This window comes from Sander lucioperca, chromosome 8 (assembly GCF_008315115.2).
Source record: "Sander lucioperca isolate FBNREF2018 chromosome 8, SLUC_FBN_1.2, whole genome shotgun sequence".
Classification (NCBI taxonomy): Eukaryota; Metazoa; Chordata; class Actinopteri; order Perciformes; family Percidae; genus Sander; species Sander lucioperca.
Window position 1 is genome coordinate 10,170,591 of NC_050180.1, and position 24,309 is coordinate 10,194,899.

The 24,309-nt window shown below is 39.4% G+C and overlaps 1 protein-coding gene across 5 annotated transcripts in view; it reads right to left on the reverse strand.

The window, feature by feature from the left end:
- Positions 1 to 619: 619 nt before the first annotated feature.
- LOC116037778 (partitioning defective 3 homolog B-like) overlaps positions 620 to 24,309 on the reverse strand; it is a 221,015-nt gene continuing 197,325 nt past the window's right edge. For all 5 annotated transcript variants that reach the window (XM_036004093.1, XM_036004094.1, XM_036004092.1 and 2 more), the window contains 4 exons: positions 22,106 to 22,182; positions 5,561 to 5,842; positions 5,186 to 5,296; positions 620 to 4,928 (listed from right to left, as the gene is read on the reverse strand). In XM_036004093.1, coding sequence (XP_035859986.1) covers positions 4,814 to 4,928; positions 5,186 to 5,296; positions 5,561 to 5,842; positions 22,106 to 22,182 — 585 coding nt within the window. In that variant the 3' untranslated portion in view covers positions 620 to 4,813. The remainder of the gene's footprint in view (positions 4,929 to 5,185; positions 5,297 to 5,560; positions 5,843 to 22,105; positions 22,183 to 24,309) is intronic.

Sequence of the window (24,309 nt, forward strand, 5' to 3'; positions counted from 1 at the left end):
GGTCTGGGATATGCTAATTAAGCCTTGACTGATAAAACATTCCCTTGGCCTCTGTGTCTCATTACTACTAACTTCTCTGATTGCAGCCCGAGTCCAGCACCCACAGTGTCTGATAAATAAGAAAGCACCTTAGGCCACAGGCTGTGACTAGATGCTTATTAACTGGAGGGATATGACCTAGCAGTGTGATGGCACAACGCCTGAAAAAAAAAACAAAAAAAAAACTTTGTGCCGCAATCAGTGTACCTTATCTTCTTTTTCGAATTGATAATTAGTCCTGAATTAATTTGGGGCCAGCATCTATCTCTTATCACAAAGGTAAAATTCATCAGCAGCTTAAATGATGGACTAAATTGGGTTGGCAATGTTAATGATTCACCTTGCAGGGAATGGGACATGAGGGAAATTATTTCTCCTGACTCATATTTAATTAACCTTAGCATATGTGCTGGGCATGCATTTTGGCTTTTAAGAAAAAAAGACATCTTTGGCAAATCCTGTTTTAAAATGAATATTTTAATGGCAAAAAAGACGTTATATAATGTACATAAATATAAAATGTAAGAAAACAATAATAGAAATCATTGTTATTGTTACAACATTATAACATGAAATTGGCTTTTTGGATATAAGCAGTTTAATATAAAAAAAAAGTTATACTTCTAAGACAGAGAGGTTGTTTAGTTGGCTCCTTCATATACTGGTCTCTGTACAGGGAGAACCAGGAGTACCACAACTCTTTACATAGAAGACTCTGGTTAGTACCCTCAGCTTGTGCAACTCATACTGTACTGCCAAAAACCAAAGAGCCATACTTGCCGATTATTTGATATGTTAACCATGCTATGCAACAATACAAAATTAATTTTTCTTACCACTTTTAAAAGAGCAAGTTGAAAATTGCTTGTAAAGTTTATTATTTTGATATAATTGCATATCCAAAACTGAGAAAAAAAACAACATGAACCAAATTTGGCTAAATATGTGATCAAAACCGCTTTCTTACAGTAGCATGGTAACAGTGGCCAAACACTCAGTGGCTCTTGTATAACCAACCAACAACACTAACTATCATTAAAAAATATTAAAATATAAAAAAAAATAAATGCATTTGAAGAGTACATGGGAATTGCGTACCAGCATCAGAGGAGTAACAATGATTAACCTTCACGTAGTGTTCATATCTCAATATACTGTAGCTCAGCAAAGCTTCACCAGGCACTGATGCAGCATTGAGAGACACATAGTTAACACAACACCTTCCACCTTCTGCATTCTGGTTTTGGAATGACGACACCAAAATCGTCCATGTGAGTGTGTCCCCCACTAGATCATTTTCTCTGGTGCTCCATAACATGCTGTAAAATATAGGCAGCTATGATTATCCAAAGCAATACAATTGACCTTTTAGTAATGTACAGAACACTTTTTGTTTTGGTATATTGGCTACAATTCAAACATTTTAATTCAGCAGTGTAGATGATTAGTTATGTCTTATTACCCATCACCCCGAAGGTCCTGGAAGCATAAAACAATATAATTTGTTGTTATCATATTACATTTATGTTTTGTGTTTATGGTTTCCCCTTCTTTCACTTCACATTTTACACTTAGATTAATTACAAGACAACTGCCATTTATTATTGACCTACTGCATGTTTTGTAACATTTGAGGTAATGCTAGGCACATTATTCTATCACTCAGCATTGTGGAGTTAACCCTACTATTTGCTACTGTGGTTAATGTTAACACTGAGCAAAATAAGTAAATGATCTAAAGGGACATGTGAACTATTTTGGTGTCACTTCTCCATACTTGACCACCAGGCCAATCTCCTAATTCTTGTACTTTCAGTAATACCTTGACAGTTTGATTTGAAAGTTTGATTTCCATACTGGTGCTAAAAAGTGATAACAGTATAAAAAAGACACACATTTCTAAGTAATTCCAAAAGTTACATTCAGTCAATATAAAGCCCACTCCGGTAACCCTCCTCCTACTGCAGAACAACTGCCTCCCAACTATTTAAGAACTTTCACTCTTTCCTCTGCTCTGTTCTTCTTTGAAAACTCTCTGAATCAAACCATTGTGAACCATAAAGGATTTGGCCTTGCACTGCATGTGTTCTTACCATCTTTTCCACCTCCCTCCATGCACACTTTAAGTCTATTGCTTCTTTCTTTAATCCCTCTTCCTTCTCTACGTCCTTTTCATTATTCCTTCCTATCTATTCTACTTCTCTCATTCCTTCTTTCTCTGTTTTTCTGTAATCTTTACCCCTCTAACTCTCCTACTTTCCTCTTTCCAGTCAAGATCCACGTGCCAAACAAACAAGCAAATGAGATGGTTTTGAGATAAAACATCTACGTAATTTGGGCATTAGTCCAATTTCTTCATTCTTTTCACATTCACTTCAGTGGGATTTCATCCTCTGTCAAATTAACAGAAATGCAATTCATCTAATCCTGAAATGTCAATTTAAACATTTAATCTCCATTGAAAATAATACTGCTGAGCTTTGTAGAATGAAATACGGAAATGCTGAGCTGCACTCTAACTCTTAGTTAAACTTAATTGATGGTTTAGCAAGTGGCTAAATGGATATACTGTACACTGTGGCGCACTGAGAAGAGCACTCTGAAGCTGAACTCATGTTTCAACAAGACTTGTGAACACTTCACCACACGGTGACGCCTACACCACGAGGTCACAGAGATGTGCCACGAACATCTATCGCATACAATTTATAGTACATGGCATACACAGACAACGCAGAGAAAGAAAGAGGCTGCTATGTAATACAGAGTGAAAATGAGCTCTGCAACAGGGTAGTTAAATGCTTGGCTTTTCTGTCTGGTTTACCCAACATGGACACCTCCAAGGCATAAACACTTTACTCCGGCACATAAAGCCTGCAAATGGTGACACAATCGCCCATTGTAGTGGTTTGGCTGAACTGTATGGAACAAAGAACTATTCCACCATTATTGGAGTTTTTGCCAATTTCTTGCAATTCCCCAATTTATTTCACATCGCTGTCTATCATGTTAAAGCACCATTATCACATATGTGCCCTTCCCCGAAAACTATTGTGTTACTCTCATTAAAAGAGAAAGCAGAAATAAAAAGTTTTAACAGTGTAAAGTGAAGCGTCAAATAGTCGGTGTGTGTATTTTCTTGCTCTCGACTGGGTTGCAATTTGACAGGAGGTTGCAGTGTTATTACTAAAATGGTCGCATTGTTCTTCCCAGAGCTTCTTCCAGTATGTCAAAGCTCATAGGTTGATATTAGCACTCTGGTGAAAGTGGTTTTCAGCTTGCTGTTTAAAGCAATAGATTATTTATCTCTGAATAGGATGTTTGATGGAAAACCAAAAAGTGAGCAAAAACTCCAACCACTCTGGAATGATTCAATAAACACAGGCTGTACTACGGTTTGAGTACTGATGACTGTGAAAATGTAATCAAAGAAGATTCCATACATTCAAGTTGAGGTCACTTTAAGTAAGGTTAACTATTCAAAGACAAATTTAAGTCCAATAATGGGGATATGATGTTAAATGAATACCAATAAATGTAAATTTGAGATTCAGTACTTCTACAAAAGTGGTTAAACATGTTGTTATCCCAGGATCATTTTAAAGCAGGAACAGAGCCATTCATAAGTGGTTTCAGTCTCAGATTATACCTAGTCCTGTACTAAAAAATAGGTTTAAACTCATCCCTACTGGGGGAAATATTTCAGATATAAATGAAAGGCAGTCATAGCATTATTAAAAACATTATTACACGTAAATATAATTCATACAGTGCTCTACTGTGCTTTATAGAGCACTTCAATTATTCAACTGTTTCCATAATTCATTGACTAAACAATACTGTACGTGATACATCAGACTTGTCACAAGTACATCTATACTTGAATATAGGCTGGTATAGTGGCGTTCTCCCTGTTTGGCAAAATAAGTTAATAGGCCTCAAAATGCTCTTCATTTAATAACATACTGTAACTGACGCCCACATTTTAAATGCCGTGTAGATTTGCCATTGTTAATCTTGCATGGGTGCATATATCGTCAGAGTTAGGATGATTTTTTTGTTTCAGCAGCCGTTACTAACGTACTAACATATATCATGTTGTTGATATTCACAGTTTTGAAATGCAGAAACATTTTCCATCATCTTCTACATCTCAACTCAACCTCAAGCGGAGACTTAAAGCCTTATGATCACTTCTTTGTATACACAACCTGCTTCAGTCTCAATTTGGCTTTATCGCACAGAGATACTGACGCTAAAAGGTGTCATTTATTTCTATGAATGGCCACACACAGCCACAAGGTTAACATGTTACTCCATGTTAGATTGTAGAATATCTTGTGTTTTGTCAGCGGCAGCAGTGAAACCACCAGGTACAATATGAGAATGTGTAGAGCTGTATGTACGTCTTAATTTAAATGAATCCAATTACCTTCGTGGCTCGGACTGATTTGTGAAAGAGACGACTTAATCAGAGTATAGTGAAAAGTAAAAAGCCTGCTAATTTTATACTGCGAGAAGCGATTCAAATGACTTCAAACAACCAGCCATTATGCATCACGCCGGGCCACTCTATAATTAACCTCCTTTACCTTGCTTGTCTGTGTATTACCATATACTTCAAACAGCGTAGACGGCGTTTGATAATGATAGTGATTCAAATCATACCATTAAGAGGTTTCAACTCTATTTCATTGGAGTACCACAAACAGAAGAGCTGCACAACGCAAAGCAGTTAGCATTCTGCTCATTTTCATCTCTGCACCTGACTGGTTTACACAGCTGCAGTCATGGCATTCTTCTGTCTTGGGTTGGTTTGGTGTTGCTGTTGCTGTCTTCCTCCCTCCCCAGTATAGCCATATTGGTCTGGACTGGGATCCACCAGGTGCCTGTAACCAATCAAACATGTACTCTGTGTATTTTTGTGGTCTTACTTAAATGTACTGCTGTGCAATTATATTCCAAAATGCTGCTTGTAATTATAGAAGTCATTTTGCACGTTGAGATGCTGTTTCTCTCCTATTAGTACATTTTAAAATGTCACAAAACTCTTCAGGTGTTAAAATTGAGTCATTTCTACAAACAGGAGGATCTCTCAGATATCGAAATTTACCTGAAATCATCTTTATCCACAAATCGCCCCTACCTGTAACCTCCACCCCTGGTTCCACGCGTCAACGTGTCGTACCGTAGTCCACGAAGTGGCGGGGTAGGAGACGGGGGCACATCCTGCCGTAAGGGCCCTCTCTGCTGGGAGCTTGGGGCAGCGAACAAAATGTCAACCATTATCACAATATGAGAAAGAACAGGTGAGGACAAGCGTGCTCTTTCACAATAAAGACTGAATGAATGACTTAACAGTGTAACAAAAACTGAATTGAGCAAATGAGAAAAGTTAATATAAACAATTAAAGACAGGAGTTGAGAAGTCAGGCCTTACTTTCAGACTAATTTGTATGTCTGACTCATGTGAGTATAACCTCTGTGAAAAGTATTATAAAGAAATATTGCATTTAATTACCTTGGGTGGGGGTAGTACCCAGGGTCGACGCTCCGAGGGTCACCTAGCCGTGCATATGGCTGACCAGGTGGGTAGCCGGAGTAAGATTGGGCAGACTGGGAATTGGGGTTAGGGTAGGACGGGGCAGACTGGGAGTTGGGGTTAGGGTAGGAAGGGGCAGACTGGGAGTTGGGGTTAGGGTAGGACGGGGACTGAGGGTATCCCTGTGGGGCCTGAGGAGGTCCGGGGTAATGACCTGACCAGTGCTGCATGGGGTAGTCAGCTGGATCCAACGGACCTCGTCTGGAAAAGACAAAGACACAATTTTGAAACAAATGATGGAGTAAAAAAACACCAAGTTTTAAGAAGTTTAACACGTGACTTTTCTATTTTCTATGAAAATTAAAATCTGGTTTTATTTGGCTTGCAACAAACAAACAGCCATGTGTCAGTACAGATCCATTCACTCCCTTAACCAAAGTTTCCCATTGCTGAACTCTTACAAAATGCAGTCCGGGCCTTTATCCCTACCAACGTGTGCTGGCACAGACAACATCATGTTAGAGAGTGATGTTTCTTTCTTGTCTTTTAATAAGAACTTATCATTAACAAATACTAATGCTGCACATATTGCCAGTTTCTCTGCTGACTAAATGGCTTAAATATTCATGAAAACCTGCTGAAAACAATTTGTTTTGGACCAGAGAGAAAGAGAGGGGGAGGCGCACACACGCACGCACGCATACACGCACGCACACGCACGCACGCACGCACACACACACGCACACACACACACACACACACACACACACACACACACACACACACACACACAGCTGTGGTAATCCAGTACAGTCCTGTTAATAGATACCAATGTCTTGCGCCCAGTGGAAAACAAGTACACAAACATGTGTCGTCCACATAGCAAACATTATGAGGCATTACATTTTATCTCTCTGTCTTTCTGTCTCTTCTCATCATAAACATTTGTTTCTCATTCTTTCTCAATCTACCCACCTACCAAATTTCCTTCTCTTGTCCCTTCTTTCATATCGGATTTTTTCAAATTTAGCTTTAATCTTATTAAAGTAAATACTTGCACAGAGCGCACAGAGTGCACGCATGCGCACAGAGAGCGCGCACGCACGCACGCACGCACGCACGCACGCACACACACACACACACACACACACACACACACACACACACACACACACACACACACACACACACACACACACACACACACACACACAGTGTTGGTGGTCTCCATACTGACGCCTGTGTGTGTCAATTTGGGTGGTCAGCAGTGGAAAGTGTATAACTAACTACATGCCCATCATGTTTGGGATGTCTGCTTCTGCCCTTCCTGGCTCCAAATCCGCTGTGAGAGAGTGTGTGTGTGCGAGAGCGTAAACACACGTTACATTTCTGCTTCTCTCATCTGTCAACCTATCTGTCATCTGTCTGGTTTTCGACTTATTCTGCTACACTTATTGTAAGTCACTCTGGGTACGAGTATCAGCTACATGTCTTAAATGTCTCCCTTCTTGATAGCCACAGCCTTTTTGTCTGCTTCTCTTCTGCTGGTAAGCCGACCAGTGCGTAAGTCTACCAGCTGCCCCGTCCATCCATGTGTCTGACTGCCTCTCGCGCTCTCCTTTTAGAGGTTTTATGACTACAAGTCTGCCTGCCAGCTAATCTGCATGGCTTGCTATTCATCTCTGAGCCTGTATACCTGTGCCCATATCACTCAGTCAATCTGTCACTCAGAATTTGGCCCCTGGCACCGATAATGTCACCAAGGCAGAGATAAGAGCAGTGGAGAGGTGATGAGGAGGTGAGAAAGGCAGGCATGACAGAGAGGGAAACAGAGAGATAAGATAGAAAGTAAGGAGAGGAAGGGAAGGGTAGGTATGAGGGAGAAATGCAGATTAAAAATAAGGATAAGAAGAGGTGAGGAAAATACAAGAAAGGAGCTGCAGGCAAGAAGAAAAAAAAACTTCACCTCTAAAATGTACATGTAATTAAGAGGCATCAGCAGCTTGTGTGAAAACATGCTTTACTTATCTATTAACTGTTTAAAACGGACCATTTATTGATTTATTGTCATTTCTAGACTTTGAATCACTTATTTGGATTCAAGATTTTTTTTTTTTATAACTTTACATTTTTAAAAATTTAATTTAAAAATAAGATGAAGCAGAAAAGGCCAGTGGGCCATAAGATAGATAACACAAATTTAAGACGGGAAGGAGAATAAATGTAGAAAGACAGAAGTACGATATGGAAAGAGTGAAATGAAAAATGAGAGGGGACATGTAAAGAAGAATGAAATGCGGATAAGAGGCTACTAGTATTCTAAGACAATTTGACAGACAACTACAAAAAACATGGACAATTTGATTCTTCCTCATTACCAGGCTTTTATTTCACCTCTGTGATCTTATGTTGGTTACAGATATAAACTGCTGTACTAGCTAGTATAGCTCTGACCAATTTGGGCTTAATTGTTGCTTGTGCCCTGCTTAGATTTCTTTGTGATGCCCTATCTCCAACCCTCTGGCAATGTAACAAGGATCTACTGGAAATATATGGAAAATATTGTTAGTTTATTGGATCTCTGGGTAGATTGGGGTTTAACAGGTGCTGGATAAAGATGGAAATATTTAAAGCAAAAAAATTAAAGAAGCAAAAGTCCGCACACTGTTCAAGTGCTGAAACAATAAGTTAATTAAGTGGTCTTCTGCTGTTTGCCAGACAAAACTATCAAAATTAAAAAAGTGACCTTTGGTTTAGAAAATGTGATGGGCATTTTTCACTATCACTTACATTTTTCAGACTAAACTTTAGTCTAATTTAATTTATTAATCCTTTAGTCACTAAAGGATTAATAAATTAGTTCAAAAAAGTTACTCGACAGATTTATTGATATTAAAAATAATTATTAGTTCTTCGGAGAGATGCCATATTGGGAATGGGGTGGAAATCCAGTGGGAATCTTCAGGGAATCCACTGTAAATCCGGTGGCAAGTTTGGAATTCTCCCTCTAGGAACCCAGTCAGCACTGCACAGCAGCTGGGGATTATGGGGTAATGAGGATGGAACCCATTATTGGCGCACACACACACACACACACACACACACACACACACACACACACACACACACACACACACACACACACACACACACATGCATGCAGAGCAAACCTTAGCTTAAATGCAGTGCTAGCTCCTAATCACCCCCTCCCGAACCCCACATACTCTGGAGGAGGCAAATTGGCACACAGCTGGAGAGGAGTTAAGACCAAATGAGGAGGCTGGAGGTCTGTGTGTATGTGTGTGCATAATATGTGTGTGTGTGAGAGAGACACAGAGAGAACGATAGAAACAGATGTAATGAATGAGAACAGATTCCTGGCACATGCAACAACTAGTTTAACATAATTGACAGAGTAATCAAAGCAAAACGAAATAATTAAAAACTTTCCGAGCTGAACAGAAAAGCCGGTTTGAAGTGAAATTCAACTATGAAATACCTGTTTAGGAATGACTGAATGTAGATGAGTGCACTCAGAGTACATAGGTTAGATATTTGAAAGGATAATTGGAAAGAAATCTCTCCAGGTCTGACAGTAATTGAGAGTAATGTGAGTCTTTGTAATTCCCTGGTATTTAAGAGACTTCTGATGGATTTTGGAGGAAACAAGGAGTTGTTATATGTCTTCTGCACCTGCCCCTCTTTCTCATACATACACACACATTTTCAGTTACTCTTTCTAAAAGGGCTGGATACAGCTGTTATACCAGTGGAAAAACACACACACACACACACACACATACACGCACACACACACACACACACACACACACACACACACACACACACACAGCCATGGATCATCCCAGCCTGTCTCAGAGACACAAATACCTTTAAGAAAGAGAGACAAGACGTCACGTTGTGACACAACACATTAAAAAACTCCTGAGAGCCAATGACAGCCGCATCGCAGATGGATTGTCTCAATAAAACCAAACACTAAAGCAAAAACACAAACAACACCGCCTCAAAATGAGAAGAGAAGACAAGTTTGAGATGAGAGGGAGGGTTATAGAAGGTGAGAAAGAGAGGAGAGGGGGAAGTAAGAATTATTCAAAGTGAGTGAAAGAGGAGCGGTGGAAAGAAGAGGAGATAAACTACTGCAGCTTTAATTCAGTTATATCTTTATGAGTCTTTGGAGCCGAGTCCTTACCTTGTGCTGATATCCATTTAAAACTGATTTTAGGTTTGAGGTTGGGAAAACACTTCATATATTCAAATTGTATTCAACAGCATCAGATTCTTTGTCAATGAGAGTCACGATATTTTGACAGCGTGGTAATAAAACAGATTAATAGCTCAAATTGTTCCACAACTGCTGTCGTAATGTCATTTGGTGAGCTGCGGTGAAAATGGAGCTGCTGTGATGTAATGTCCCTGGAGTTAAACTGAGTTTAACTCAGTTCCAGCTTCTTAATGTGATACTTCATTAAGAAGCTTTAATCACAGATGCATCACAGTCCAAACAATGAGGCAATAAAAGCTTAAGTGAGAAATAATGAAGGGTGGAGAAATATTTGATTTTCTATCTAAGGAAGGGTAGGATCAGAGGGGAAAGTCTATTTGTAGGAAGACTGTACTGTAATTAAAATAAAACCTACGTCACATCTTGTTTTTTTTGCAAATTACATCTATTATTGGTTTTGAACTGCTTAGTAAATTCACAAGTTTAGTACATCAATCCTACTAACTAATCCTTTAAAAAAAAATTAAAACAAGATTGATCAAGGAAAGAAAGAAGACTTGACCAAAATCTAATGGAACGACCAATAACACATTTGTGTGTTGAATAAAAAAATATATAAAATGGGGCCCTTGAGCTGCCTAACAAAAATATGACATATTAACAAAGACAGTTAAGCAAATATTTCATATTTACTTATGTGGTAGCATTATGAACACTATAAAGTAGAACTTTAAAACATGAAATGACTTGTAAGAAAATCAGGGGCTGCTTATGACTATGCACATTTATGCTGCAAAGTGCTTTAAATTCCAATTATATCATCTGATCCTTTGGGAGGATCTTGTGTGGTAATCACGAAGTTTTTGTCATGCATTGTCTGTTACTACCATGTTTACTACGATGTGTCCACAAAGAGAAACACAAATGCCAACATGAGGGCATAACACTCTGTGTCCCAATGTTTGATAGTGGTGCCACAGAATAAGAGTACATGTGCAAAAATATATAACTTTAAAAATATAATCATACATTATTGGTTTTTGAGAGGCATCAGACATGCAGTCAACCAATATTTTAAAGCATCAAGCAGAGAGATAAGGCTTTCAGCATGATTGGCAGTTTGTTTGACTGAGTTAAACCACACAAAGCTGCTGTGTGAGCACAATGCATGGGTACAGTACTGTATGTGCCATCTGGAACTGTATTAACTGTGACTAGTGAAAAAACAAACTTAACAGAACAGGGATGAGTCATTAAGAGTGACGCCTGAAGCAGCAGAGAGAGTTTTTTATTAGGAGAAGCCCAATAAGACAATAAGCTGTTTTCCTACTTATGGTTAAGTGGTTACATACTGTGTGTGTCTCTGTGTGTGTATGTCAGAGATGGTATTTTGTTGGTTCAGCTGTCAATGTGGTTTGCATTGGTGCTTGTGTGTGTGTTTGTGTGTGTGTGTGTGTGTGTGTGTGTGTGTGTGTGTGTGTGTGTGTGTTCGAGAGCCCTAACCATCCCTAGACTCCTGACCCCTTAAAGTCACATGATACTCCATCAGTTCCCACCAACACTTAGAAGATGGGGTCAAAGGCTAAGGAAGGGTATTATCAACCAGGATTAGGGGGCATACCAAATACATAGACATAACATTCAAACCCTTGTCACCATTTGGTAAAGTTAACCATTTGGTGTAGGACTGGACCATTGGTAACCCTGCAACTGTAGTGGAAGCTAACTTAATGTTTTATTTTTCACATGACTGACATGGGTTTATATCAGCTGATTTTTAAAATGTTACAATAGGCCTGGCACAAATTCCCTTATGTTTTTTGGGAAAGCAGCAACTGACTGTTCACTAAGCCCGCCCCCCTAGTTGCTGTTGCTTTGCTTTCCATTCTCGCACGGAACATAATAGACTTTACAATGGTGTAAAGTTTATCATTCAAAATTCACACTCATTTTTGAAACAATGGGCCTGTATTTTCACCTAGAAGTGAACAAAAGCAGCTGTAGCTAGCTAGCATAGAATAATTTTAACGCTATAAATGTGTATTGGTTGACAACGGATGGCCCATAGGAGACATGGAAATGAAGGAACAGCATTATCCATACATTATAGGGTAGAGCTAATATTATAGCAGGGGTAAAGTTTAATTACAAAAATGTACACTGTTACTTGTTCTATCATAACCCTGGGATTGGATGCTTAATATAGAAAAACATAGAAATAGGTTTATACTTTAATGTTTGTATTTTCAACAGTATTTGTGTGAGTATAAGTGTGACTTGAGTTGCTGAGTTGTTAACTTCCCATAACCAAATTAAGGAGCAGGACAGAGCTGCTATTGTTAATCTAAACTCTGAACTCTACCCTTGCTCCCATGCAGTTGATTTTCCAGTCAATGGGTATTTTTCTCACGGAACTTGTAACCACACATAATAAACAAGTCAGCTGAGGACATAACACTTGCCTTTAAGAACAAGGTTTCTATTAAGCTAGTTATGACATTTTAAGTTAAGGCATGTTAACGTTTGCTAAAGTGAGGTGGAGCATGACTTTGTTGAAATTGGTGCAACCTCATTTTGAAGTATTGGTTGTTAATGTCACCCCTTATTATAAAAAAAGACAGTCAATATTTGAATTCAAATGATGTACCAGGTATATGTTTAAAGCTGTGTACGGACCTGACGAGAAGAAGCTCCTAGCTTGTCACACCTCACTTTGAATGAGTTGCTGTGGTTTACATTAACAAGAGGGCAGCTGCATGATATAAAACCTGAATATCAAGCACAGTTGAGTAAATACTGTTGGTAAGACAGGTTGAATGGAGGGTTAAGAGTGTGCAACAAATATAGATCAGACAGTATTTTACTGGGGATTATTCAGCTAACTTACTTTAATGAAGATGTAATCCTTTGTTTTTGTTTTTAATCTGCATTCTAATTTTGCATTTTGGACTATGTGCCAAAGATGTAATTACTGAGGACTTCACAGTAGGGGCAAATTTGTGTTAAAATGACTGGCCAACAAGGAGTTTCCAGGCCGCTTAAGAATACATTGTTCATCAGTATTCCTTGGAACAACCAAAGAGCAAACGACAGAGAGAAGGGAGATGAATGTAAAGAGGATAAGAAGTTAGCCTAAACATTAGACAAAGAGGTGTGACCGCAGAAAGCTGAGACAGACAGAAGAGGAGGAAGAGTAGGAAGGAAAGATACAAGGACTGTGTCTCCCTATAGTGCACTACTTTAATTATCTGCCATTAAATTTGAGAGTCCGAAGTACAGGTTGTGTCCATGACATGTACACTACTTTTTGCTAACAATCCCACAATGCAAGCCATTAAGCTCAGAAAAGAATAAGTAAATAAAATAGAGGACAAAGGGGAAAAAGTTGAGGGGGATGATAAGGACAAAACAGTAAGGTGCAGGGAAAGGGATTTTACATTTGAAACCTGAAGAAATGAATGAAATAAAGTGCTACAAGTAAGAAAGATTGAACCTCCCAGATGGATGTATTGTGAAGCTGAGAAGGAAAACATGAAGAGAGGCGGAGGAAGAAAGGGGCAGAAAATGAGAAGAGAGGGACAACAAAGAAAAGTAGTAGGAGGGGAGGAGGGAGAAGAGAGAGGAAGAGAAGAAAAAAGGCAGAGAGACAAGTGCTGCCCTCAAGAGAACGGGTATGCTGTAGGTCAGCATCTGCTGAGAATAATGGGCCCTACTTTAGAGTAGCACACACACACACACACACACACACACACACACACACACACTCTTTCTCTCTCTCCCCCCCCGGATGCTTGCTCATACAGTTTACATTTGAATGAAACTAAACACCTTTCAGGGTCTCCTATCTGTCTTTGTCAATAAAATTCTGTCAAATATGATTAATCCACCTGGATATCACAAATTACAAACTGACCAGTCCAGGAAACTAACATGATTACATTCCCCTGTGCATGTAAATGTGTTCGTGTGTACACACAAATTTGCAAATATGCCATGTGTGTAACAGGGTATGATGATGGTGTGACTGTGAATGTGTGGGAGTGCATAATACAGAGTACCTGTATAAAAGAAGAGAGAGAAAAAAGACAAAGTCAGCAGAGAATGAGATAAATATGACCACAGGAGGATAAAAAGAGGAAAGTGGAGAGCAGATGAAAGTATACGGTAATATGGTAAGTACTTAAAGTGAAAAGTATGAGAAAAAACGCAGTGAGAAAGTTGAAAACAGGAGATAAAATCAAATTAGAGTACAGAAAGTAAAACAAAAGTCTTAGAGGAGAAAAAGAGAAGCAGTTCTGAAAGAAAAACAAAAATAGATGGGAGGACAGAGGAGAAACCCATTAGAGGAAAGAGAGAGGAACCCAGGGATGAGGGCCTTCCAGATGGTAGGAGACTGTTGCCCCGGAAACGGCGAAATGGGGATTTGGAGTGGTGTAATATGGCCATGCCATTTAGAAACTGAATGATGAAGCTACAGCCAAAAAAAATCATGTAGACCGACAATTTACTGCAGAAAGATCCTGAAAAACTAAATTCTGTTTGTCAAACATGTCAAATGAGAGATCAGCTGAAGGATCAACAAACTAAGAAACATCGCAGGGCTGAATGTCCATCAAGACCTTTGAAATTTCATCATTGCAGTTCCTTTTCCATTGCATTCACTCTCTCACCGTGCCTGTTACACATCAACTGAAGTAAAGTAATAATGTTGAAATTTATAATCTTACTATATTATCTCTTATCACATTAGAAACAATGGAGTCCTACTTTCTTACAAATAGTAACGTCGTCTCTCCAATATGCAATTAAATACAAGGATTCCTATTATCATATTTCAATATTAATTTTAAATACTAAAAATAAAAAGCTGTCCCAGAAGACTGAAGAAAATCTGCAAGTAAAGACATACATGTGTGTAAATCGCAATTATTAGATCAATATTGCATTTTCTGTTAAGGAAATATTTACAGGTATTACTTTTGTCTGCTTAAATGAAAGAAAAAGAAAATGGCATCTTCAAATAAAGCCAAACGTTATGTTAAACAATTATCCTGTCAACCATTCGATACAATTCGATATCCCGATGCATCACAATGCATCACCTCCTCAAATTTATTATATATTGCTACACATGGTTTTCATCTACAAATTCAAGCATATATATATATATATATATATATGAACTCCAATTTTTATTGGCTCTGCTCTTAAAAAAGACACTTCCTGAATGTAGCGGAGTCTGAACACAGCAGACAACAGACACAAGGCTAAACCAAAAAAAAGCAGCGACTGGAATATCAACAAGCAGTAGGCAATAATCGATTATGGTCTGTCACTGCATCGATGCAGAATCATCCACGTCCGCATCGCGATGCATGGATGCAGTGATTAATTTCAACACCCCTAGTGCAAACCAATATCAACAGCCATAGAGACAGATTGATCACACTGGCATTGCATTTTCTCCACAGTGAGTAAGTACATGGATGGGCCATGTCCATCTATACTAGCTGACATTCTTCAAACTAAAGATGACATACAGTAATGGCAGTATCATACATAACCACTTATAGTATAGTGGCTAAGTTCCAGAAACATCATGAAATCCATTACTGATAATACCATATCCCATTCAAATAGTCCCCATCATTTCACATCTTGAGCCAATAAGGTTCCCCCTCAGCAAGATGTAATAGTTTCAAGCTGGGGACATTTTGCTCCGTGCATGACCACAGGATACAAATTGCTATAGCCACTAATTTGGTGCATGAAGAGGAGTTCTGAAATAGTGCTTGAAACAGGGAGATGGGGGATTGTAAAAACTATGTATGGTCATGGACTCATATGAAAGGACTTTTAAAGAGGGACACGGACACACAGACATATGAACATGATTTCAGTTTGTGTGGTAAGAAAAAGTTATGGTTTGCACTATACCTATGCACAAGCAACTTTGAACCTATAACTGCTCTTCAATGACTTATGTTCATTTAGTTTCACTGAAAACATAAAGTGTATTTGCAACTTTAGTAGTGAATGTAGGACACCAGAGCTGAAGGTAAACGTGTCCATCTTTTCACTAACTTGACCGCAGCAGCCTCACTGCTTTATTTAAATGTCAAACCACTGCCTGTTGCAGTAATATGAGCTGCTTCCTGTTTCCACAGATTCATAAATCATCATAACAATTTATGGTGCGTTCCATTTGGTATCCAAGAATTTGACATGAGCAAAATTTTTGCACACACTCATCGTGTTGTCTTTCAAAGTTTATGTAATTGGGAGATAGAACTTTGCATGCATGCAGAAACAACATTTAATTATCATTTAACTTTCCAATAGAACTTTGTGAATTCCTGGAAAAAAAAGAAGAAGCTTGTAGCAGCACAGAAACGGCAGATGGTCATTAGGCTGCCGCCAGATGTTAACATTTCAAAGCTGCAACTGTTGAAATGTAGGAACCGCGGTCCATTTTCTTGTTCTTTAGACAGACATAAATAATAATGTAACATTCCTTGATGTGTTTCCTACATTTTTGGTGATGAGTTAACTGCCATAAAGTGAAGTCAAACCATCACCATGCAGCCCTTAAAAAAGCAAGCAAGATGTGATGGACATTTTCGAAGTACAGAATGAGTAATCAACCGAAGGGAAAGCTTCACTTCCTGGGTGTTATTGTGCCACTGTGCAAGTATGTGTGTACATTTCACAACTTATAGCAAACCTCCTTCACTCCACATGAGCACAGTATCACTTAACATCAGATCAACCCCAGCATACCGCAACAACCTGTTAGAAATTCACTGGCTGGGACCTGAAAGAAAAACTTCCTCCCTCACCCCGGGGTCCAGACACATGAAAGCATATCATACTCTTGTCCTATGGTTCTGCAACACATTATGGGTTGTAACTCAACTTTTTGTCCATGATCAAGATCAAAGCTGTGACTAGAACTGTTCAATGCAGCAACGGGTGAACACATCAGAAACACTAGAAGCTCAGAACAAGATAGGGTCAAGAGAGAAAAAAGAGAGAGGGGGGGAGGAGTCTTTGAGAGGCAAGGTATTTCTTAGTATCCCCTTCATGCCTAACAAACAAGCAGAGACTCGATGAGTCCAGAGACACACAGAAAAACAACTGGACAATGGGGTGGATTGTGCCGCAGTTGTAAAGTGGTCTGGGAAACTCTGAGGCCTGGTTGGGAGGTCTTCTCAAGAGAGATAGAGAGACAGAAAGAGAAGTGAGAGACATTCCCCCATCAGCAGAGTGAACCAATATTCAACAATGTCCTTTTTCACCCCAAGTTTAGAGAGAATGAGAGGGAGAAGAGGAGGGGCTGAAAGGGAGAAAGACGCAAGGCAGAAAATGGAGGGAAACAAATGAAGAAATGCAACTAAAAGAGACACAAGGAGACACAGGATATAACATCTGCTTTCTAATTACTAACCATCCAATTATCATCATAATGAGGAAGTGACAGCCTTCCTGGAAACCTGAACATCAATTCTGATTGGCTCGTTTAATGCAATAAGAGTAATAACAAGGACAAATGGGTAAGGGTGTTTCGCTAATCCAATTGGGTCATGGCTGTGTTTCGAACAACTGATCGCTGTTATCAACAGAGATCCTTGGAAATTAAACTCATGTTTTAATCAAAGTTGACTTAGTTCAGTCCTATGTGCCTCCACCTCCCCCTTTTTTTTCTTTGGACTTTGTTTTTTGTTGTATAAAGAATAATATAGGAGAAAACAAGCATGTGTGTGTGTGTGTGTGTGTGTGTGTGTGTGTGTGTGTGTGTGTATACACACTTGTGCTGGTCCTTACCTTTGGACAGACCTTAAAGGCCTGTTTGAGGGTTCACAGTTGGTTTTAAGGTTCAGGTTAGAATTAGGCTTAGGTTATGGTAAGGGGCAAGAGAATGCATTATGTCAATGTCCTCACAAGTATAGAAGTACAGGCTTGTTGTGTGCAAGAGACAGAGAAAGGGAGAATGTGCAAATGGGATAGTAATGGTGCACACATGGTAGGGGCGCAACCTGCTAATGTTGGCCATACACACACTGATGGCCATCTACTGACCTCAGAATAACCAAACACACACACACACACACACACACACACACACACACACACACACACACATACACATACACACGAGGGCATAGGCATGAGTACATACTAACTGAAGGAAAGGTGTTTCATGCATCCATTTATGCTCAAATGTTACAACAAAATCGTAAGTGGTCTAAATCAGCATCTTTCTAGGTTTTGATTCCAGCCAGGAATGTTCGCTAAATGTCAGACACCTCTCTCTCTTTGTTTGAGTCAGTCTCTAGACACTCTTAACTATCTAATAAAATGAAAATATGCAGCTTTAATTCATGCCCGCTCTTGAAGCACAACAATTCTAGTCTTAATCCTCAACAAATGTCCTCCAGTGTTTAAAAAATGGTTCTCTCATGGGTAGAGGTATAGGGACACATACTCTCAATAGGGGTCCTTTGTTTGGGTATTATAACACGGCTGAGAGAAAGTGAGATGGAGGGGGACAAGTATAGGAAAATGATGAAATACAGAGAGAAGGTACGATGTTAAGGATCTAAAGAACAAAATAAGAGTAAGAGAGTTAAGAATGCTATTATATGAATTTTGAGCACAGACCATAGTACTGAATATAAGAGCAAGGGAGGTACTGATTATTTGAATGAGTTAGAATAAGATGCTGATGGACTAAAATCACCTGGAGCGAAACGCTTGAATAAACAACACAGGCATTAATATTTACCATTAGATAACATCAAACTTTAGCATCATTTTGATCCAGCATACATAACAGCTAAAAGTTTGTATCATAAAATGGTTTCAACGTTTAAAATCAATCGTTTGATTACTCCGAAAGTTACATAAATGTCTGTGTATCTTTTTATGATACATTTAAAACACTGAATATTTTTTTATAGAGTAGCAAAATACACAAGATACCCTCGACAGACTCCTCTCTATTTCACACAGTGACATTTGCTGACAGTTTGTAAGGTAGTGTTTGTGCTTTAGGCAGGGAAACATCATCCACTGCTGGGTCATGTTTTAATTTTAGAGCCATCAAAACCTTGTCTCACAGAGATAGTGTGTGCACACACACACACACACACACACACACACACACCGTACCCAGTGTTCCAGTTAACTGACTTCGAGTCATACAGTACCTGACTAAGCAACCCCACAGCTATTCATGGACTCATTTTGAATAATAACGCACACTCACAAATACACACATAAACAAACAAGGTCCCTCCCACACATGCATACAGGTATACAGACATGCAGACATTAGATACACATGACCTGCTTGCTATTTCTGGGCCGGTGGCAAAATAATATGTTTTGGTAAGGTCAACAGGCTAGATGTGGTTTCCAAACATGATCTCTTTCTCTGACTCTCTAGATGCTGAAATAACTCTTGAGTTAATTGACAGCAGGAGAAACATGTATACAGAGATGCAGAGGCAGGGCGAAAGCTAAATGGAGACAGAAGGAGAAAGAGATGAGTCCCTTTCAGACATAAAATCTCTCAGTAGGGAGACATTTCTGGGTATGTCTTTAGTACAGCTTTTTTGGCTTTCAGATTAGTGTGTTCATTGTGGAAAACCTATATTGACTCAAATCTGAGAGGCTGTTATGGATAGAAGTGCAATATTCGCATAATATTTCGCACCAGCCAGGTGAGACTATGCACTACAAGGAATTATGTACATGCATCTATATGGCTGTTTACTGTTAGCCCATCCACGAGGGGAAAGCAGTTCTCTAATTTAGAGGGTAGACCAATAATCAGCCATTTTTACAAAAATAGTTTAGCTTGTGTCTTTCTTCCTTTCTTCAAAGTCAAATCTGCTGATTAAATTCCAAAGCATTTAAAGCATCGCTTCCTATGCAAAATCATCCCATGTGAGAAGGCTATGTTATTGTCAACGTTTTAAATCACAATTCAGCCGTGTACCAAATGTTTCAGAACTGTTACCAGGTTGTAATAAGGCACATTATCAGAGTCACTTTTATGGAAAAATAACTCGGGTCCTTTTCAAACACGAGGCCTACATGTAAAATTGGCACAGCATTTTGGGATTACAGAGCATGTCTGAAAGTGGAAACAGAGACAGGGTGTACTGTATGTGAGTGTGTGTGTGTCCAATTTCCCAAGGCTTTTCAGATACCACAGCCAGACCTCAAAACCATCATCACTGTTCTCGCTCCCATCTGCCAAAGTCATCACCCACACAGACACTCTCTCTATCTCTCTCTCTCTTTCTCTCTCACACACACACACACACACACACATGCACGAACACACGAAAGAGGTGTGAAATAGCCATCCCTCAACATTTTAACAGGGGTGGGAACCTGGCTATAAAGTTTCTAACGTTCTAAACTTCTGTCTGTCATTCCTCTCATTGACTTCCCCTCTCTCTCTCTCTCTCTCTCTCTCTCTCTCTCTCTCTCTCTCTCTCTCTCTCTCTCTCTCTCTTTCTCTTTCTCGCTCTCTCTCTCTCACACACACATATACACACAAACAAACATTTGTTGTTGGATTGTTAGTCTGCTGAGGTGTTGGTTCTTAGAGGCAAAACAAAATGAGGTGAGAAAAAATCTAGTAACAACTTCTCGGAGTTTGTACTGGTAAAGTTTACACTTCTATTTTCACATGAATACGGTTTATTTTTAGACACAGTAAGAGTTTACAGTACAGTGATATCAGGCATGTTAAGGGGCTTTGTTTAAGTACATTACCACAGTACTATTTATCTTTGAAAAATAATGGGACTAAAACGAAAAAAAATAAGGCACTGTGGAGGAGAGGAGAAGGAATTTAGAAAGGGAAGTAGAGGAAAAGAAAAAAATATGGAGATGTAAAGATAGTGAACGAGTGAAGAAAAGAAAGAGATAATTAAAGTTGAGGCCTTTCAGGCAGTGAAAGTATAAAGGTTGCAAATGAAAAATGAGATGCTGCAAGACCAGGAGTGACTGATGATGGTTGTAAAATATAGTATGTGTTTCACATTGAGACTAACATGTTCAAATGGGCAGTGAACAGCTGTGGTTTTATACAAGCACATTTCAGAACTACTTTTAAACAACTATGGCCATTCTGGACCTGAATATTTATCTGGTTACATCTGAAAACACATGAGAAATAAATGGAAAGAATCCTTCACGAATTGATGAGTATACCCAGGATGCTGTTATTGTTGTTGTGCTGGCTAATGTTAGTGATATTTCATGCTGTCCAGGGAGGGTAACAAAAAAAATACACTGGGCAATAGGCTAACACATGCTGCACAGAGATAGTCGAGTGGTTAAGTTCCAGATTTGACAGTCAAGTCTGACCAGAGTTGTCTCTCCTGTGTCCGCTACTCACCTGCCTACTGGCTTTCAACTGTTTAAATAAACAGAAAAAAATACAGGGGAGCGAGATGCTAAGTCTGACTGAAACAGATGGTGATAAACTCCACTAGAAGATATTGGAAAATCGAACAATCAAATACATTTACATAAAACATTAGCTTATGATTACAATGTAACAAAGATGTTGTACAACACCTTCAATGGTGATACACTTTAAAATCCTGTAATAGCAGCCCTGTGATGGATGCAAACACATGCATTTAAAATATGCAGTTCAGTGAAAATTAAGTGTCTTACTGTCTGACATCAGCTCATGTTGCTGATTTAAAAAGAAGAAAACTGTATTACATGAGCTTAATCCACAATGAGTTCCTTATGCTGTAATAATGTATTTGCAATATAATGTTGTGCAGTTCTTGAAATTGTGTTGATTTTTTTTTTTTTTAATTTACAAAGGCAGTTGTTAAAATAAAATAAAATGTATTGAAACTTGCTGCCTCTGTAGTTCAATACAACATAAGGACACCAAACTATCATAGCTGAGGTTTGAAGAGAGTAAAGAAATACACCACAGAATGCACTCATTAAAAAACTACTGATTGTGCAAAGTAAGTTTCGGTGGGGGAGCAGATCTACGAGTCAGGGATCAGTTTTCAACCCCTGTCTGAGCGTGTGTTCCCCAGGGAGGGGATAAGGTGAGTTCCTGGGCTGAGACTGAGGCCTCCAGAGACTCTCAGAAAGACATCCAGACTACACAAATTTAATTAGCGGCTTCAAAGAGAAAAGGAACAAAAGAAGAAAAGAGTGATACCTGCAGAAAAACATTTACTTTTTGGACCTCCTCATACAAGGGGAAGGAGAAGAAGCTGTACCTTGGTAAGGAGGCATACTGACGTTCCACCTCTTCATAACGTGGTGCCAACCGATGATCTGTCCCTCTGCCTGGCATCTGGTAAAGAGAGACGATTTCTTAGTTTGAGTGTGTGTACTTGAATAACAACGTTTTGATGTATTTAAAAAAACAGACACAATTATATATTTCCCTGCCCAACATAGTAATAACTGGGAATCTAAGCGTGTGCAGTGCATACCCATAATCCCCTTTCCTTGTATGTGTGTTTGTGAGTGTGTTTCTGTGTGTTCTGTTTGTGATACAGAGGTTGAGGCCTCCATCCTAGATTAGGTTACTTCAAAACAGGATGGAGTCGTCTCGCTCATTCGCACACGCACACGCACACACACACACACACACACACACACAGAGTCCTGCAGTCTCATCTTCATATTTAGAAAAAAAAGATTAAGTCAAGCTGCTGACAGTCCAATCTCTCCTACTTCCTCTTTTACTCAACATTTCACTGGTTCTCTCTTACCCTCACATCTCATTTTCTCTTCCTCCACTTATTCTCACTCCTCTCTTTTTCCCTCTCACACACACACACACACACACACACACACACACACACACACACACACACACACACACACACACACACACAGCTGCTTTCCCTGAGATTATCCCAGCCTATTCAGTAGGGAGATTCCAGCTGCCGCTGCGCTCCTTTAAGAAGTCAACTAAACCCCAAAGTCAACAAGCCCCATTAACACACACACACACACACACACACACACACACACACACACACACACACACACACACACACACACACACACACACACACACACACAAAAAACATTTTATCTGTAATACCCACTGAATATTGTGAATGAGACTCTTTAACATAATGTGGGTTGAGTGAGTGAGATATGATTCAGGTGATTGAGTGTTGGAAGTCTGCATACATGCTGAACTGCAACAATAAAAGCAACACTTATATGCAGCATTATACAGTGTCTTTAGGGTCTGTGTGAAGCAGAGTCTCTTAAAATAGCCCATCAAATTTAGTCTATCACATCTTTGCCACTTGTAAAATGGTGCTTTTGTTGATAACACACATCTCTATCAGATACAATTGCACAACACATAACTATTTCTCTAAGTACACTGTTGTACCTCTGAAGGGACATTATTGTATGCCATCTGCACATTTTGGAACCATAATGTCCCGTCAGAGTAGGGTGTGCACCATGAGGGTGAAGTGTTGGTGTGTGTCCCAAGTAGTGAAGGGAAAAGGTTGAAGGTTTTATAGTAAACTAGGCTCTTCTTCTCTCCTCAAATAAAGATAATATTGTCAACGCAAAAGGTGCAGAGAATTAGATATTACAGACCACTGCGTTTTTCTTCTCTCTCTGCCTCTCCTCTTCTCTCTGCATTCCAGGGAATGATGCCAGGAGGCATATAAAACAGATTTGCAGCTCCTGCTTTCTTTTGAACACCTGTCTTTATAGCTTCAATATCTCAGGTAGAGAGACAGCGGGATATTAGGCGGGAATAGAGAGGTGGAGCGAAAGAATGAAAAGGCATTAGATGGAGAAGAAAGGAGGAAAGAGAGATAGAGCGAATGCGAAGTAAATGAGTTTGGATGAAGAAGAGCAATATAGAGAGGAGGAGGGATATTATGAAGCCATTGAGAGGTGAATTATAAAACAAGGGAGTGCATGGGGTGAAGACGAGGACGACAGAGAGGGGAGGTGAAAAGGACAAAAACGACACAATTTAAACATGATGTTAAAAGTATGTGTGTAAGTAGTAGTTTGTTAGTGAGCAGAATGACTCGCCTGCTACCACTGTGTGCGCAAGTGTGTGTGTGTGAGATGTTAGTAGACTCTCAGCACTCACAACTGTGACAGGAGTACAGTGCAGGGCAAAAACTATGACAGCTGAGCTTGCGTGGGACGTACTATACACACCTTTTTTCCTTCGCAGGCAGGCAGGCGCACGCACGCACACACAGTTACATGCACACACAGTTACATGCACACACATACCAATATGTGCACACAATCCATCTTCCCCACACATATAGTAAACAAAACATGCACAGTCTTTGTCTTTCAAGTGCAGCTACTGTACACAAACACATGTACAGTTTCTCTCATGCACGCAGCCAATCACACCCCCCTCTCTCTCTAGGCACACACACACACACACACACACACACACACACACACACAC